The 17,126-nt window shown below is 41.9% G+C and overlaps 2 protein-coding genes across 2 annotated transcripts in view; one reads left to right on the forward strand and one right to left on the reverse strand.

Annotated features, from left to right (window-relative positions):
• Positions 1 to 6,385, forward strand: part of onecut2 (one cut homeobox 2) — a 193,709-nt gene extending 187,324 nt beyond the window's left edge. Inside the window, exons 2-3 of the mRNA XM_068030999.1 lie at positions 4,643 to 4,713; positions 5,709 to 6,385. Of these exons, the coding sequence (XP_067887100.1) occupies positions 4,643 to 4,677 (35 nt within the window). The 3' untranslated portion in view covers positions 4,678 to 4,713; positions 5,709 to 6,385. The remainder of the gene's footprint in view (positions 1 to 4,642; positions 4,714 to 5,708) is intronic.
• Positions 1 to 17,126, reverse strand: part of nars1 (asparaginyl-tRNA synthetase 1) — a 45,804-nt gene that overhangs the window by 14,853 nt on the left and 13,825 nt on the right. Inside the window, exons 4-8 of the mRNA XM_068030980.1 lie at positions 10,420 to 10,512; positions 9,689 to 9,778; positions 7,680 to 7,758; positions 4,389 to 4,459; positions 3,248 to 3,334 (exon numbers count right to left, since the gene is read on the reverse strand). Of these exons, the coding sequence (XP_067887081.1) occupies positions 3,248 to 3,334; positions 4,389 to 4,459; positions 7,680 to 7,758; positions 9,689 to 9,778; positions 10,420 to 10,512 (420 nt within the window). The remainder of the gene's footprint in view (positions 1 to 3,247; positions 3,335 to 4,388; positions 4,460 to 7,679; positions 7,759 to 9,688; positions 9,779 to 10,419; positions 10,513 to 17,126) is intronic.

A 17,126-nucleotide genomic window follows, 5' to 3' on the forward strand; every position in this document is an offset into this window, starting at 1 on the left:
TAAAAAAAAATTAAATTCCAAGGAAAATTAAATTCCAAGGAAAATAGGCTTGCACACCTTCCAAGGCCAATATAATCCTCAGGTCCAATTCCTAGAACTGTACACAGTACTCTAAATGTGGTGAAACCAGGGCCTTGTATAGCTGTAGTAAATCTTCCTCCCTATTGCATGCTAGCCCTCTACTTTTAAATACTAACATTCCATTAGTTTTTTGGATTTTTTTTTGTACCTACTTTAAGTAATCTGTGTACATGGATGCCATAATCTCTTTGGACCTCCACTGTTGCTAGCTTTTCACCATTTAAAGCAAAATACTCCAATCTATCCTTCTCTGGTTCCAAATAGATGACCTCATGCTTAGTTGTGTCGAAATTCATCTGCCACTGTTTTGCCTACTCACTTAATCTAGCAAAGTCTCTTTGTAAATTAAGGCTTCTAACATTAGTCATGATGCTACAAATCTTTGTATCAGAAAATTTGGATATATGGCTCTCTATTGAATTATCTAATAAATATCGTGAATAGTTGAGGGCCCAACATAGATTCTTGAGGGACACCATTAGTCATTTTCTCCCAATTCAAGTACTTCCTCATTATCCAGACTCTCCATCTTCCATTGTCTAATTAATCTCCTAGCCAGGTCAATGATATGCTTTCAGTTCCATTAGTTTTAATTTAAGCTAACAGTCTCTTATGTGGAACCTTATTGAATGCATCTTAAAAATCCATATAAGCTGCATCCATAGACATTCCCATGTCTTCTACTTTAGTTACTTCCTGAAAAGGTTCAATTTGGTTTGTTAGAATGACCTATCCTTTAAAAATTCAGGTTGGCTCTCTAATCAACTCAAATTTCTCTTAAGTGCTTAGTCGCTCTGTACTTCATTATAGATTCCAATAACTTCTGAACAGATGTTAGACCAACAGGTCTGTAACTTCCAGGTTACTCTCTCACCTTCCTTTAAAAAATGGCGTTATATTTTCAATTTTCCAATCTAAAAGGGACAATTCCTGAATTCAAAGAGCTTTGCAAGATTATGGCTAAAGCATTTGCACTTTCTTCACTTACTTCCTTTAAAACCCTGGCATGGAAACCATCAGGTCCTTGGATTTTTTTTTTTAGTGTTTACTGCCATTAATTTAGTTTTCTTGTTTACATTAACTTTGGTTAAGTTACCCTTGAATATCAGGTATATTGTTCTCTTCCACTAATGTGAAGACTGATTCTTTCTTTTCTTTTGGGCCTGCTTAACTCAAGAGACAATGGAGGTGGTCAGTGGTTTGTGAAGCAGCGCCTGGAGTGGCTATAAAGGCCAATTCTAGAGTGACAGGCTCTTCCACAGGTGCTGCAGAGAAATTTGTTTGTCGTGGCTGTTGCACGGTTGGCTCTCCCCTTGCGCCTCAGTAGTTGGCAGGAAAAAGGACAAAGTCTCCTCGACTCGCCACATTTTAGCCCTGTCTTTATGGCTGCCTGCCAGCTCTGGCGAACGCTGGCAACTGACTCCCACGACTTGTGATCAATGTCACAGGATTTCATGTCGCGTTTGCAGACGTCTTTAAAGCGGAGACATGGACGGCCGGTGGGTCTGATACCAGTGGCGAGCTCGCCGCACAATGTGTCCCCGGGGATCCCGCCATCTTCCATGCGGCTCACATGGCCAAGCCATCTCAAGCGCCGCTGACTCAGTAGTGTGTATAAGATGGGGATGTTGGCCGCCTCGAGGACTTCTGTGTTGGAGATACGGTCCTGCCACCTGATGCCAAGTATTCTCTGGAGGCAGCGAAGATGGAATGAATTGAGACGTCGCTCTTGGCTGGCATACGTTGTCCAGGCCTCGCTGCCATAGAGCAAGGTACTGAGGACACAGGCCTGATCTACTCGGACTTTTGTGTTCCGTGTCAGTGCGCCATTTTCTCACACTCTCTTGGCCAGACTGGACATAGCAGTGGAAGCCTTACCCATGCGCTTGTTGATTTCTGCATCTAGAGACAGGTTACTGGTGATAGTTGAGCCTAGGTAGCTGAACTCTTGAACCACTTCCAGAGCGTGGTCGCCAATATTGATGGATGGAGCATTTCTGACGTCCTGCCCCATGATGTTCGTTTTCTTGAGGCTGATGGTTAGGCCAAATGCATTGCAAGCAGCCGCAAACCTGTCGATGAGACTCTGCAGGCACTCTTCAGTGTGAGATGTTAAAGCAGCATCGTCAGCAAAGAGGAGTTCCCTGATGAGGATTTTCCGTACTTTGGACTTTGCTCTTAGACGGGCAAGGTTGAACAACCTGCCCCCTGATCTTGTGTGGAGGAAAATTCCTTCTTCAGAGGACTTGAACGCATGTGAAAGCAGCAGGGAGAAGAAAATCCCAAAAAGCGTGGGTGCGAGAACACAGCCCTGTTTCACGCCACTCAGGATAGGAAAGGACTCTGATGAGGAGCCACCATGTTGAATTGTGCCTTTCATATTGTCATGGAATGAGGTGATGATACTTAGTAGCTTTGGTGGACATCCGATCTTTTCTAGTAGTCTGAAGAGACCACGTCTGCTGACGAGGTCAAAGGCTTTGGTGAGATCAATGAAAGCAATGTAGAGGGGCAATGTAGATGCAAAGCAATTATTCAACAAGTCTGCCATTTCCTTATTTTCATTTGAAATATTACCAATAAATGTTTCAAAGGGCCCACATTATCCTTGACTACCCTTTTTCTTTTAATGTAATTGTAAAAACTGTGCGTTAATCTCGCTATCCTTCACAAGTTACTTTTCATATTCCCTTTTTACAACTTTCACAATCTTTTTTGTCTTCCTTTGCTCTTCATATTTCTTCCAGTCCCTTGGATCAATACCATTCATTGCACTTTTGTGTGCTCTTTACTTTAGTTTTATATTATTCCTTTGTCAAGCATATGGGACACTGTAGAAAGTCCATACAGGTGAAACACTCATTACATAAAATAAAGGATATACGCATACAGGTAAGATAATGTATCCATAAATGTTTTGAGGTCCATTATTTCTCTAATTCACTTTGTCTATGCCACTTTTTCTTCGCCATAACTTATTCCATCAATATTTGAAGGATACTAAATTCAATTGAGGTTTGTCCTCTGAACCATTTAAAATGAAGCAAGTCATTGTACACAGGAAACAAAAATACTTTGGAGGTAGGCTCTGGTTGAGCAAGATAGACTAATTAGTCTTTTCACATTCACACATTCTTACATTCCTATTTATTGAAAATATCTTTACCATTTTGCCTTCTGGCACAACTTGCAAGGTTCCATAGACTGCAATGGAGCTCTCTGTCGATAGGACTAGTCCATTGTAGCACTGACACTGAAAGAAAGAGAAGATATTAGATTAGGGTGTAGATATATTGAGCTGAATTTTACGCCACCCCAGTGGGTCGGATGGTGGCATGGGGGCTGTGTAAAATTGAGCGGGAGGCTCCGGGAGGCCTACCTGCCCTGCTCCCGCCTCCAGTCGAATTTACGGTGGTCGGGTGGGGTGGGGGGGGAATGGCCCGCCCGCCCGCCTGACGCCAATCAAGGCCCTAGTGGCCACTTAAGGGCTCTCACCCACCTCCACGGGTATTTTACCCGTGGTAAGCAGACGTGCTAGGGACGTGAAAGGCCGCCCAATGATAGCTGCTGGCCTTTCCGCACCCCGGGAGAAGGGGGCCGTGGCAGTCTGACACAGGGTGCCCGATTGAGGGCCGCCCCTGCCTCCCAAACCACCCCTGGGACCCAAGAAGCACCCCCCCATCCTTCCTGCAAACGGCCACTCCAGCCTCACCAGGGAAGGACCGATCTCTCTGGCGAGGCATGCCCAACTTACCTTCACTCATGGATCCATCTGGTCGGCTGGGCTGCAGTCCCAGCAGTGGCCACCGCTCCCGCTGGCGCTGCTGGGACGACAAGCTGCTAGCCCGGTGATTGGCCGGCAGCTCACTGAGGTGGGACCTCCTCCCTCAAGTGGGTGAAAGTCCCGCCTCGGGACTATTAAAGCCCGGGGACCCGTAAAATATGGGTTGGATCCCCGGGCTAGGTGGAAGCGGGTTCACTACCGACTTTAACATCGGTGGCGAATTCCTTTCCGCCTAAGGTAAAATCCAGACATATTAAAACAGGAATTTAAGATTGTTCCAAGAACTTGAATGTGAGCAGAGAAAGAAATCGGAATTGTTTAACACTTGTAATGAATCTGTAAGTTAATTCAACCGTAACCCGACAAAATTCTGCATTATGCAAACAATGCTATCAGTGCTAAGTACTTATAAGGCAGCAGCAACAGCAAAAATCTAGATTACCAATGGGATTTCCACACTTCAAAGAACAATGATTGAACATTAATGAATTGTACTTGAAAGATTGCAAGTAAAACTTCTCACCAGTTCATCACTGAAGAGACATTGCACAAATCCTGTGCCATCACGCAGAACAACAAACATCAAGTTCTTTCCTATTAAGATAAATACATATTCATATTTCCAATAAAGAGCCATTTTGTGATTTTGTTCTGCTTAGTTTAAAAAGGAAATTATATTAAAATATAATCGATTTTCTTGGATAATAGCAAAAGAAAAGATCATTTTGCACCGGTCGCACCCATTTCAATGGTATAATCATAGTTTCTGTTTTACAGGCTCAGCCGACAGACTGAAATGTAAGGCTACATAAAAAAAACTCAGAAAACGCAGGATAAAGTATGCAAGGGTAACAAGACTGCTGATTTGACTTTCAAAATGTAACTTTTATTGTACATTTGTAAAAAGTACAGATTTTTTTAAGAACAGAAATGGGAAAAATCTGGGTCTTCTTTGCCATGAAATTACAGCATAGTAACAAACGTCTAAACCATGAAAATACAATTTTGCTTTTGATGTTGCACTGGCATAGTACATTGATGTGGTTGCAACATACAGCACCATGCAGTGGCTTCCCATGTCCTAAATTACCAATCTTAGATATGCTACCATTTGGAACAGTGTAAAAGGCCAGAAGCTTCTGACAATAAAGGGAGTAAAACTGGTTTGATACAGTTATTTTGCCAGAGCTCTTAACATCTAATTTCAAAGCAAAAACATTGGCAGAAGTCTTGAATCAGGGCACTCACTTGACTGCAAGGAGCATGTAGCACAGGCAACCAACAGAAATTGTAAAGAGGCATGGAACTCTTACCATAGGCAGAAAATAATTTTTATTTTTTAAACCTACTGTAAACTGGGTTCATAAAATTCTTCAATTGGTAAGCTCTGATCCAAGCCATTCTACCAGGGCTTGTTTTTAAAAAAAAATAGGTAGTGGGGATGTGGGTGACATTGGAAAGAAAATATTTACTAAAATATTTACTCAAAAATGGTGATGGTGGGAATTCTTCCTGAACCATTGCAGTCCTTGTGGTGAAGGTGCTCTTATGATGCCATTAATCTAGAATTCTAAGATATTGACCTAGCATTCAGCAAAATCTAGACCCATACCCACTAGATGAGAGGAGAAAACCAAGTCATCATACACTACACAGCTTCTTAGAGAACAGTTCAAAACCAGCAATACCAATTTGCCTGTCATTATAGCATATAATGGGGCATATCATGGGAGTAAATATCTCCCCCAACCCTTAGCTGATAGGAAGAGAACTAAGAAGTATACAGCTTAAATTGTTTCAGAAAAGTAGTAAAAGTTAAATGCTACTTTTTTTGGATTTGCAGTGTAGGAGATACCTACATAACAGACAAGACTTCAACCACTGTATACATCAGCGGATCTCAAAGTGTGGTCCAGAGGGTTCTCCAGGTAGTCTACGGGCTGATCCAAAATGCAAGTCACTGACATGCAATGCCAAGGCCGAGGCCATAAAAGAAACAGGCCACCAACTGCGTGACATCATACAACCAGACTGACCCCCATGGGCGCAGCTTGTGTCCTCGTAAGCGTGAGCAACAACAATGTAATTTTATAAACAGGATTTATGCTACTGTTGCAACATACAACTGAGAGATTGAATTTTCAACACTTGTGGGGCTGAAAATAAAAGGAACTACAAAGAACAAAGAACAGTACAGCACAGGGACAGGCCATTCGGCCCTCCAAGCCTGCACCGATCTTGATGCCTGCCTAAACTAACACCATCTGCACTTCCGGGGCCCATATCCCTCTATTCCTATCCTATTCATGTATTTGTCAAGATGTCTCTTAAACGCCGCTATCGTATCTGCTTCCACCACCTCCCCTGGCAGCAAGTTCCAGGCACTCACCACCCTCCGTGTAAAAAAACTTGCCTCGCACATCCCCTCTAAACTTTGCCCCTCGCACCTTAAACCTATGTCCCCGAGTAACTGACTCTTCCACCCTGGGAAAAAGCTTCTGACTATCCACTCTGTCCATGCCGCTCATAACTTTGCAAACCTCTATCATGTCGCCCCTCCACCTCCGTCGTTCCAGTGAAAACAATCCGAGTTTTTCCAACCTCTCCTCATAGCTAATGCCCTCCAGACCAGGCAGCTTCCTGGTAAACCTCCTCTGTACCCTCTCCAAAGCCTCCACGTCCTTCTGGTAGTGTGGCGAGCAGAATTGCACGCAATATTCTAAGTGTGGCCTAACTAAGGTTCTGTACAGCTGCAACATGACTTGCCAATTTTTATACTCTATGCCCCGACCGATGAAGGCAAGCATGCCGTATGCCTTCTTGACTACCTTATCCACCTGCGTTGCCACTTTCAGTGACCTGTGGACCTGTACGCCCAGATCTCTCTGCCTGTCAATACTCCTAAGGGTTCTGCCATTTACTGTATGCCTCCCATCTGCATCAGACCTTCCAAAATGCATTACCTCACATTTGTCCGGATTAAACTCCATCTGCCATTTCTCCACCCAAGTCTCCAACCGATCTATATCCTGCTGTATCCTCTGACAATCCTCATCATTATCCGCAACTCCACTAACCTTTGTGTCGTCCGCAAACTTACTAATCAGACCAGCTACATTTTCCTCCAAATCATTTATATATACTACAAACAGCAAAGGTCCCAGCACTGATCCCTGCGGAACACCGCTAGTCACATCCCTCCATTCAGAAAAACACCCATCCACAGATGCCCTCTGTCTTCTATGACCGAGCCAGTTCTGTATCCATCTTGCCAGCTCACCTCTGATCCCGAATGACTTCACCTTTTGCACCAGTCTGCCATGTCCAACTGGTTGAACGTGGAGCTCAACATGAGACTGAAGCTCTCCAGCTTGGAACCAGACATCATCTCATTGGCATCTCATCAAAAGCAGCACCATTCTTCATTAATTCTTGTGGTGGCTGGCGAAAGTGGGTGGGGTAGGACCATTAGGTGGCCCACGGGATCTTTTGCCCCACCTAAGTGGTCCACAGATGAAAAAGTTTGAGAACCACTGACATACAAAATCAACTTTGCCAAGTTTCAAATCCACAGTTTAACACAGAAAGCTTTAAAGCCGATGTGGAACTGGTTGCAGACCAATTACAAATATTCCAGATCTACCACAATTAAATCAGATGCTTCTTGGCCCGAGACATCTAAACCTTTGTGTTAAGTACAGATTCTGTCGTCACCAGTATATACAAAGTGTGCCTGCAAAAGCAACAATTGTTATGCTGCTAAACTCTTTCCTTGGACTAATATGCAAATTATTCCAAAAGGCAGAACACACACCTTGTCTACGTAATCTGTGGACCCAGCCAAAGAGCTTCACTCGTTGCCCTCTATGTGCTTCTGTGGCTCGGATTTTTATCTATGAACACAGCAATGAGAAAGCAATTAAACAATTCAATGAAAAAAAAACCCAATATTGACTCGAAACCCAAAACCTCAATAAAAGTTACAAATAATATGGACTTACAATATTCTTACTGCAGGAGAAAATACAGTCAAGAAAAGCTAGACCTTGGAAGTGGAACAAAAAACATGCATTTCAAAAATGGAGGCTAAATTTTGTTGCATGTTGTCAGGGTTTTCAACTTTCAGGTCAGAACACCATTAGTGGCATCCAGGGAATAACGGGCCTGGATTGTTGCCGTTATCTGCTCTGCTGCTGGGAAAGGAAAGTACAAGAGTTTGTACAATGACTGTGCATAGCAAAACAGGCCTTCTCTCACAAAGATAATGTCAATGGAGTGTTGGGTGGCAAAACATCCAATGAACTTGGCAGCAGATATGCCCTCAACATTAAGTTGTAAGATTCAGAGAACATGCCCTGTTGCCATAAAGCCAGAGGGTTGTTCAATGTTGAGACTGATGGTTCTGGGGTGACTGGGATTCCGTGAGGGGGCTCTTTCGGAGTCCTTTAACTTTCTCTTGGAAAAAGTGTCCCCTCTATAAAGTGGTGGACTAATCACTTAAACTCCGCAAATGAGGAGGCTATCACTTGGCCCCGGGGATTCACATTTCCTAAATAAACAAACAAATTTAATCAGTAAACAGGAAGCACTGTCTAAGGTATAAACAAGAATAGGCTTCCTCGGGAAAATAATAGGGAAGCGCTTTCCTTTTAGGAAAGCCTTCCAGGGAAGGGAAAAGAAATCAAAGTTTTGTGTATTATTCTCTTTCACCCTTCTCTCTTTCCCATTACATATACACTTCATTCTCCCTCACTGCTTGTCCATCTCAAATCCCAACAACTTGCATTTGTACAGCGCCTTTAACAGAGTAAAACATCTCAAGACGCTTCACAGCAGCACTAACAAAATTTGACACCGAGCCACATACAGGATTAGCTTTTAAGAAGTGTCTTAAAGGAGGAGAGAGAGATAGAGAGATTTAGGGAAGAAATTCCAAAACTTAGGACCGAGGAAGATGAAAGCATGGGCGCCCATGGTGCAGCGATTAAAATCAGGGATGCGCGACAGGCCAAAATTGGAGGGGTAGGGAGGTGATTACAGGAATTGGGAATGACTTCCCCCATTGCTCTCGCCCCATAACCCACACCTTACACCCTTTGATGCTCAAAGCTTCCACCTGACCAGCAAAATTATTGCCCATCCGTGCTCCCTCTTGTCCCTCCCACAACAAGCACATGTGCCTTTCTTCTATCCTGAGTAAGTGGTGTAATGAACCTAGATTCAGTTCCATAGTCACAGACACGAATGGCTTTTCTCAATGGCACTGTGCAACTCACATCCACAGGACGTAGCCATCAAGGTATTCTTCCCAGTACTCTAACCATAAACTACCCCTGCCTAATGCTCCCAGCACCATCCTATCGAAGTGCTTTAAAAATGCCATTGCAAAAAAATCCTTTAAGACCAACACTGATAAAGGAATTCCTTTATTATTTAAATTGGTTTTATATTTTACTTGTCTTGATCAGCCTGTTAATAAAGAGACAGACAGGCATTTTACTTTGGCGTACTCAAATACTATGTTAGCTCCCAAATTGTTTTGCTGCATAAACCTTTAGGTTTTCTAACCATAAACATGGATTCCCTGTTGACCTAAAAAGCACTGGAGGAGACAATTTCTGCATCTGCAGTATTTTGCTCTTGACACAATTTCTTGATTACTTTGTTGAGTTGAAAAGGTTACCCAACAATATATCAACATACTACCACATGGACTAACACAAAATTGTCCAACGGTACTGCTTAGTTCAAATATTGTATGCAATGTTAACTTATTGCACGTTATAGCTGATATATTAATTTCCAATTTGTATTGCCTATTACCTGATATGGCTCTCCAAGACTATCATCCAGTTTAATAACTATCTTTTTAGCATCTTCCAGATTCTTTTCCCGCCGCAATGCATCTTCCAGCTGTTAGAAAGAAAAGATTTTGAAAAAAGATCTATTACGGTAAAAAAGTAATAAGCATTCAATTCTCCCACTCCTCACAAAAAGTTAGCAAATACCATTATTTCCATAGAATTCCCAGCACACCCTAACCCAAGCTGCTAGAGTTCTACCTATTGCATAGAATATACAGCACCAAAACAGGCCATTTAGCCCAACTAATCTTTTCTGATGTTTATACTTCACACATCTCATCCCATTCCATCTAACTCACCTCAGCCCTTCAGCATATCAGAGAATGGATACAGCACAGGAGGTCGTCATTTGGCCTGTCATGTCTGTGCCAGCTCTCTGCAAGACCAACTCACACAGTCCCACTCCCCTGCCTTTTCCCCGTATCCCTGCAAATTTTCTGTCTTCAGAAAATTATCCCATTCTGTTTAGAAGGCCTCGATTGAATCTGGCTCCAACACACTCTCAGGCAGTGCATTCTAGATCCTAACCACACGCTGTGTTAAAGGTTTTTCCTCATGTCACCGTTGCTTCTTTTGCCAAAAATCGGTCTCCTCTGGTTCTGGATCTTTCCACCAATAGGAACAGTTTCTATCTACTCTGCAGAAAGGTGCAAATTAGAAGAGTACAAAATGAATAAAGACTTTTCTTACCTCCCTTTTTTCTTTTGATTCGTTCTTCATTTGATCCCGTTGCCAGAGTTTTTTAATACTTTTCATCTGTGATTTTGATATAACTTCCCAGCGCTTAAAAATATTAAAATGTTAAATGTACCATTGTAGTAGTACAGTGATGTCACCAATAAAAGTACCAATTTCTAGCAGTGCAACCATTGCTTCTTATCTTCTCAACTTGCAATTCCAGTGGCTTAATAACAATCTACTTCTATGCAGGCCAAAACAAATAACCTAAGAAATACAATATGCAAAGATTCTCAGCTATATTTGTTTCCTACCTGTTTTCAATTATTTACCCTTTTCCCCTAAAGCCACCACAGAAAATCAGGAGCCCTCCAGTGCTTTGCCCATGTGGCCATTCTTCACGAGTCTGGGCAGAAAATACTGGTTGTTGCTTTTTTTGCAACAATAAAAGGTTATTCAGCCATCAAGTTCATTCCATTCACAATCCCACACCACTACCTGTCAATCCCCTAACTTTAAGGGAAACCAAGTTCTTTCATTTGCATCACCTAAAAGTAAAGCCAAGCACTGCTATCATTAGTATTGCTACAACCAATCACTCTTCTCAACAGACATCAATACATCTTCCTTTTTAAAGATGGTCTCTAACAGCAATCTTCTCAGAGTTTGTTTCACATATCCATTAGCCTGACATGCAAAAGTTTTTCTAATTTCTAACCTTCATCCAGGTGAAAGAGCATGGTTACTTCAATGTTAAAATCTTTTGTGATTTTAGACTTCTATCATGCTTCCCCTCGGTCTTCCTCTCGCAAAAGTAAGTTTAGGTCTTTGAACCTTTCCTATAACTTGGTTAATTAAAGGCCAAAATCATCTTGGTCAGTGAATCCTTTATTAATCCCTACCTTTTTTGGAGGTGGATGACCAAAATTGCAAGCCATATTTTGGAACTGATTTGTAAAAGGTCAGCATGACTTGTTCTGATTGGTAGTTCAATGGTCTGCACCAGTTTGCCTTAAACCTGCTTCACAATGACTAGCTGATTTCAGCAACATAAACAATTATCATTCACAATCATTTCAGATCTTTCACCTCCAGTGGGAACTGCATGGAATTTTTCCTTTGATTCCTGTGGAGTTCACCCTTATGACTTCAATTATATTTTGGTTACTTTTGTTGCAAAAGCATTTTGCCTAAATCAACCTCTCCCTGTAAATTTTAACAGTGCCACCTTTTTAAAGGAAGACAATTAATTGTATCCAAGTGGAACTTGGCTTAACTGGCCCTACATTATAAATGTAAGAAATGCTGGAAATACTACATTACTACATTATAAATGGACTGTCACAAAACAGGGGCCTCTTGTTATATCCTGTCAGAAATTTTTGTGCTGTTGCTCCTGTAAGGGGAGTCATTTTTTGTACCCTGTGGTTCACCTAAATTTACCTAAATCAGAAAGTTTTCAACAGGATTAAAAGGTACTAATAAGTGGATTTGAAGGCTTAAGAAGGTTTCAGGAGTTCAAGAATTTGGTTAGATTTTCTATTTTCTATCCAAGTAGAAGTGCAGATTGTAATAAGTACATGCCAATAGTTTCTAAGCAAAGTACAGTATAACAGCCAACAAAAAAAAGTATGCAGAAATTTAGACAAAGCTGAGAAGATGCCAGTTAAAAAAGGGAACAAATCACCACAAACATAGCTTAAAGATGAAAGAAGATCATCACTGAGGAAGGCACAATACCTAAAGCCACAATTTACTACCCAAGGAAAGAGGTTGTATAATTTTGTACACACACGGTCCAAGGAATAATCTGAACATTGGAAGCTGACCATTGTGTTGCAAATAGACTGTGAACTTAACCTTAATGTAATTTTGAATATTGAATGTTAGTTTGTTTTATTGCAATTTAGCAAATCTCAGCTGGTGTTAAGATGTCTGATTTTTAAAAAATTAATTTACCATTGTAGATAAAATAATTTAGATTCTATTCATATATTAAATATCATTTAATTTTAAATTGCCAATATTGAACCTCGTATGATCAGACAAAGTAACATGGTTTTATGAAAGGGAAATCATGTTTGACAAATTTATTAAAGTCTTTTGAGAATGTAACTAGGAAGATAGATAAAGGGGCATAAGTAGATGGAGTATACTTGGATTTCCAAAAGGTATTCGATAAGGTGATACACAAAAAGTTATTACACAATATAAGAGTTCATGGAGTTGGTGGCAATATATTACATAGAAACATAGAAAATAGGAGCAGGAGTAGGCCATTCGGCCCTTCGAGCCTACACAGCCATTCATTATGATCATGGCTGATCGTCCAATTCAGTAACCTGTTCCCGCTTTCTCCCCATATCCTTTGATCCCCTCAAACCCAAGAGCTATATCTAACTCCTTCTTGAAAACATACAATGTTTTGGCCTCAACTGCTTTCTGTGGTAGCAAATTCCACAGGCTCACCACTCTCTGGGTGAAGTAATTTCTCCTCATCTCAGTCCTGAAAGGTTTACCCCATATCCTTAGTCTATGACCCCTGGTTCTGGATTCCCCCACCATCGGGAACATCCTTCCTGCATCTACCCTGTCAAGTCCTGTTAGAATTTTATAGGTTTCTACGAGATCCCCCATCACTCTTCTGAACTCCAGCAAATATAATCCTAACCGACTCAATCTCTCCTCATGCGTCAGTCCCGCCATCCCAGCAATCAGTCTGGTAAACCTTTGCTGCATTCCCTCTATAGCAAGAACATCCTTCCTCAGATAAGGAGACCAAAACTGCACACAATATTCCAGGTCCTGTATAATTGCAGAAAGACATCCCTGCTCCTGTACTCGAATCGCCTCGCTATGAAGGCCAACGTACCATTTGCCTTTTTTAACCACCAGCTGCACCTGCATGCTTACCTTCAGCGACTGGTGTATGAGAACACCCAGGTCTCGTTGCATATTCCCCTCTCTGTTTATAACCGTTCAGATAATAATCTGCCTTCCTGTTTTTGCTACCAAAGTGGATAACCTCACATTTATCCACATTATACTGCATCTGCCATGCATTTTCTCACTCACTTCACTCGTCCAAATCACCCTGAAGCCACTCTGCATCCTCCTCACAACTCACCATCCCACTCAGTGTCGTGTCATCTGCAGATTTGGAGATATTACATTTAGTTCCCTCATCTAAATCATTAATGTATATTGTGAATAGCTGGGGTCCTAGCACCGATCCCTGCGGTACCCCACGAGTCACTGCCTGCCATTCAGAAAAAGACCCGTTTATTCCTCCTCTTTGTTTCCTGTCTGCCAACCAATTTTCTACCCATCGCAATACACTACCCCCAATCCCATGCGCTTTAATTTTACACACTAATCTCTTATGTGGGACTTTGTCGAAAGCCTTCTGAAAGTCCAAATAAACCACATCCACTGGCTCCCCCTCATAAACTCGACTAGTTAGATCCTCGAAGAATTCTAGTAGATTTGTCAAGCATGATTTCCCTTTCGTAAATCCATGCTGACTCTGTCTGATTCTACCACTGTTCTCCAAGTCCTCTGCTATAAAATCTTTTATAATGGACTCTAGAATTTTCCCCACTACTGACGTCAGGCTGACTGGTCGAAAATGCCCTGTTATCGCTCTACCTCCCTTTTTAAATCGTGGGGTTACATTAGCTACCCTCCAATCTGTAGGAACTGTTCCAGAGTCTATAGAATCTTGGAAGATGATCACCAATGCATCCACTATTTCTAGGGCCACTTCCTTAAGTACTCTGGGATGTAGATTATCAGGCCCTGGGGATTTATCTGCCTTCAATCCCATCAATTTCCCCATCACCATTTCTGTACTAATACGGATTTCCTTCAGTTCTTATCTCTCACTAAACCCTGTGTTCCCCAACATTTCTTGTATGCTATTTGTGTCCTTCTTTGTGAAGACAGAACCAAAATATGCATTTAGTTGGTCGGCCATTTCTTTGTTCCCCATAATAATTTCCCCTGTTTCTGACTGTCAGGGACATTTTTCACCAATCTTTTTCTCTTCACATACCTATAGAAACTTTTACAGTCAGTTTTTATGTTCCCCGCAAGCTTACTCTCGTACTCTTATTTTCCCCTTCTTAATCAATCCTTTGGTCTTCCTTTGCTGAATTCTAAACTGCTCCCAATCCTCAGGCCTATTGCTTTTTTGGGCAAATTTGTATGCCTCTTCCTTGGATCTAATGCTATCTCTTATTTCCCTTGTAAGCCATGGTTTGGCTACCTTTCCCGTTTTACTTTTGCGCCAGAGAGGAATAAACAATTGTTGCAGTTCATCCATGTGCTCTTTGAATGTTTGCCGTTGCCTATCCACCGTCATCCCTTTAAGTAATGTTTCCCAATCCATCATAGCCAACTCGCGCCTCTTACCTTCGTAGTTTCCTTTATTAAGATTCAGAACCCTAGTCTCAAAATCAATGACATCACTCTCCTTCTTGATGAAGAATTCTATCATATTATGGTCGCTCATTCCCAAGGGGTCTCACACAACTAGATTGTCAATTATTCCTCTCTCATTACACAATACCATTAACATGGATAGAGGATTGGTTAATGGACAGAAAGCAGAGAGTAGGGCTGAACAGGGCATTTTGAATTTGGCAGGTTGTGACTAGTGTAGTGCCGCAAGGATCAGTGCTATGGCCTCAGCTATATACAATCTATATGAATGCCTTAGACGAAGAGACCGAGACTTAAGTTTGTTGACGATACAAAGCTAGGTGGGAATATAAGTTGTAAGGAGAACACAAAGAGCTGCAAACAGATATGGACAGGTTAATTGAGTGGGCAACTAGGTGGCAGATGGAGTATAATGTGGGGAAATATGAGGTTATTCACTTTGGTAATAAGAATAGAAAAGCAGAATACTTTTTAAAAGGCATGAAACTTGTAAATGTTAATGTTCAGAAGGACTTGGGTGTACTCATACAAGGAACAGAGAAAGTTTGCATGCAGGCACAGCAAGCAATTAGGAAGGCAACTGGCATGTTGGCCTTTATTGCAAGGGCATTGGAGTTCAAGAATAAGGAATTCTTGCTACAATTGCACAGGGCTTTAGTGAGACCACATCTAGAGTACTGTGCTCAGTTTTGGTCTCCATATTTAAAGGAAGGATATACTTGCATTGAAGGCGGTTCAGCAAAGGTTCACTAGATTAGCTCCTAGGATGACAGGGGTGGCCTACGATGAATTAGGCCTACTCTCTGGAGTTTAGAAGAATGAGAGATGATCTTATTGAAATATAAAAGATTCTGAAAGGGCTTGACAGGGTAGACACAGAGGCTGTTTCTCCTAGCTGAAGAATCGAGAACATGGGGGCACAATATCAGGATAAGGGGTCGATCATTTAGGACTGAGATAAGGAGAAATTTCTTCAAAACAAAGAAAAAATTACAGCACAGGAACAGGCCCTTCGGCCCTCCAAGCCAACGCCAATGCAAATCCTCTATCTAAACCTGTCGCCTATTTTCTAAGGGTCTGTATCTCTTTGCTTCCTGCCCATTCATGTATCTGTCTAGATACATCTTAAAAGACGCTATCGTGCCCGCGTCTACCACCTCCGCTGGCAATGCGTTCCAGGCACCCACCACCCTCTGCGTAAAGAACTTTCCACGCATATCCCCCCTAAACTTTTCCCCTTTCACTTTGAACTCGTGTCCCCTTGTAATTGAATCCCCCACTCTGGGAAAAAGCTTCTTGCTATCCACCCTGTCTATACCTCTCATGATTTTGTACACTTCAATCAGGTCCCCCCTCAACCTCCGTCTTTCTAATGAAAATAATCCTAATCTACTCAACCTCTCTTCATAGCTAGCGCCCTCCATACCAGGCAACATCCTGGTAAACCTCCTCTGCACCTTCTCCAAAGCATCCACATCCTTTAGGTAATGTGGCGACCAGAACTGCACGCAGTATTCCAAATGTGGCCGAACCAAAGTCCTATACAACTGTAACATGACCTGCCAACTCTTGTACTCAAGACCCCGTCACTCAAAGGATTGTGAATCTTTGGAATTCTCCACCCCAGAGAGTTGTGGATGCTTCATCATTGAATATATTTAAGAGATAGACAGATTTTTGGTTTCTCAGGAAATCAAGGGATATAGGGAGCAGGCAGGAAAGTGTAGTTGAGGCCAAGGATCAGCCATGAATGCACTGAATGGCAGAGCACGCTTGAGGAACCATATGGTCTACTCCTGCTCTTATTTCTTGTGTTCTTATGTAGTGACGGCCTAAATTATATTGTTATAGTTTTAATAAAATAGTGTTAGTAATGCATCGCTGGCTTAATTTTTAATGTCCCTGGAAAGAAAGAATTAAGTTGCACTTCACTCAGCATTGTGAATCAACTGGTCCCTAAACAGAAATGGTTAATCTAAATTTAATATACAAAATATATCTTTATATATACCTGCATGTCCTTGTACACGAGTCACTAAAAGCTAGCATGCAGGTGCAGCAAGCAATTAGGAAGGCAAATGGTATGTTGGCCTTCATCGCAAGGGCTTTTGAGTACAGGAGTAAAGAAGTCTTGCTGCAACTGTAAGAGACTGCACCTGGAGTACTGTGTACAGTTTTGGTCTCCTCATTTAAGGAAGGATATACTTGCCATAGAGGGAGTGCAAAGAAGGTTCACCAGACTAATCCCTGGAATGGGGAGGGGGGAGGATTGTCTT

Source organism: Heterodontus francisci, chromosome 1 (genome assembly GCF_036365525.1).
Source record: "Heterodontus francisci isolate sHetFra1 chromosome 1, sHetFra1.hap1, whole genome shotgun sequence".
NCBI classification, from domain to species: Eukaryota; Metazoa; Chordata; class Chondrichthyes; order Heterodontiformes; family Heterodontidae; genus Heterodontus; species Heterodontus francisci.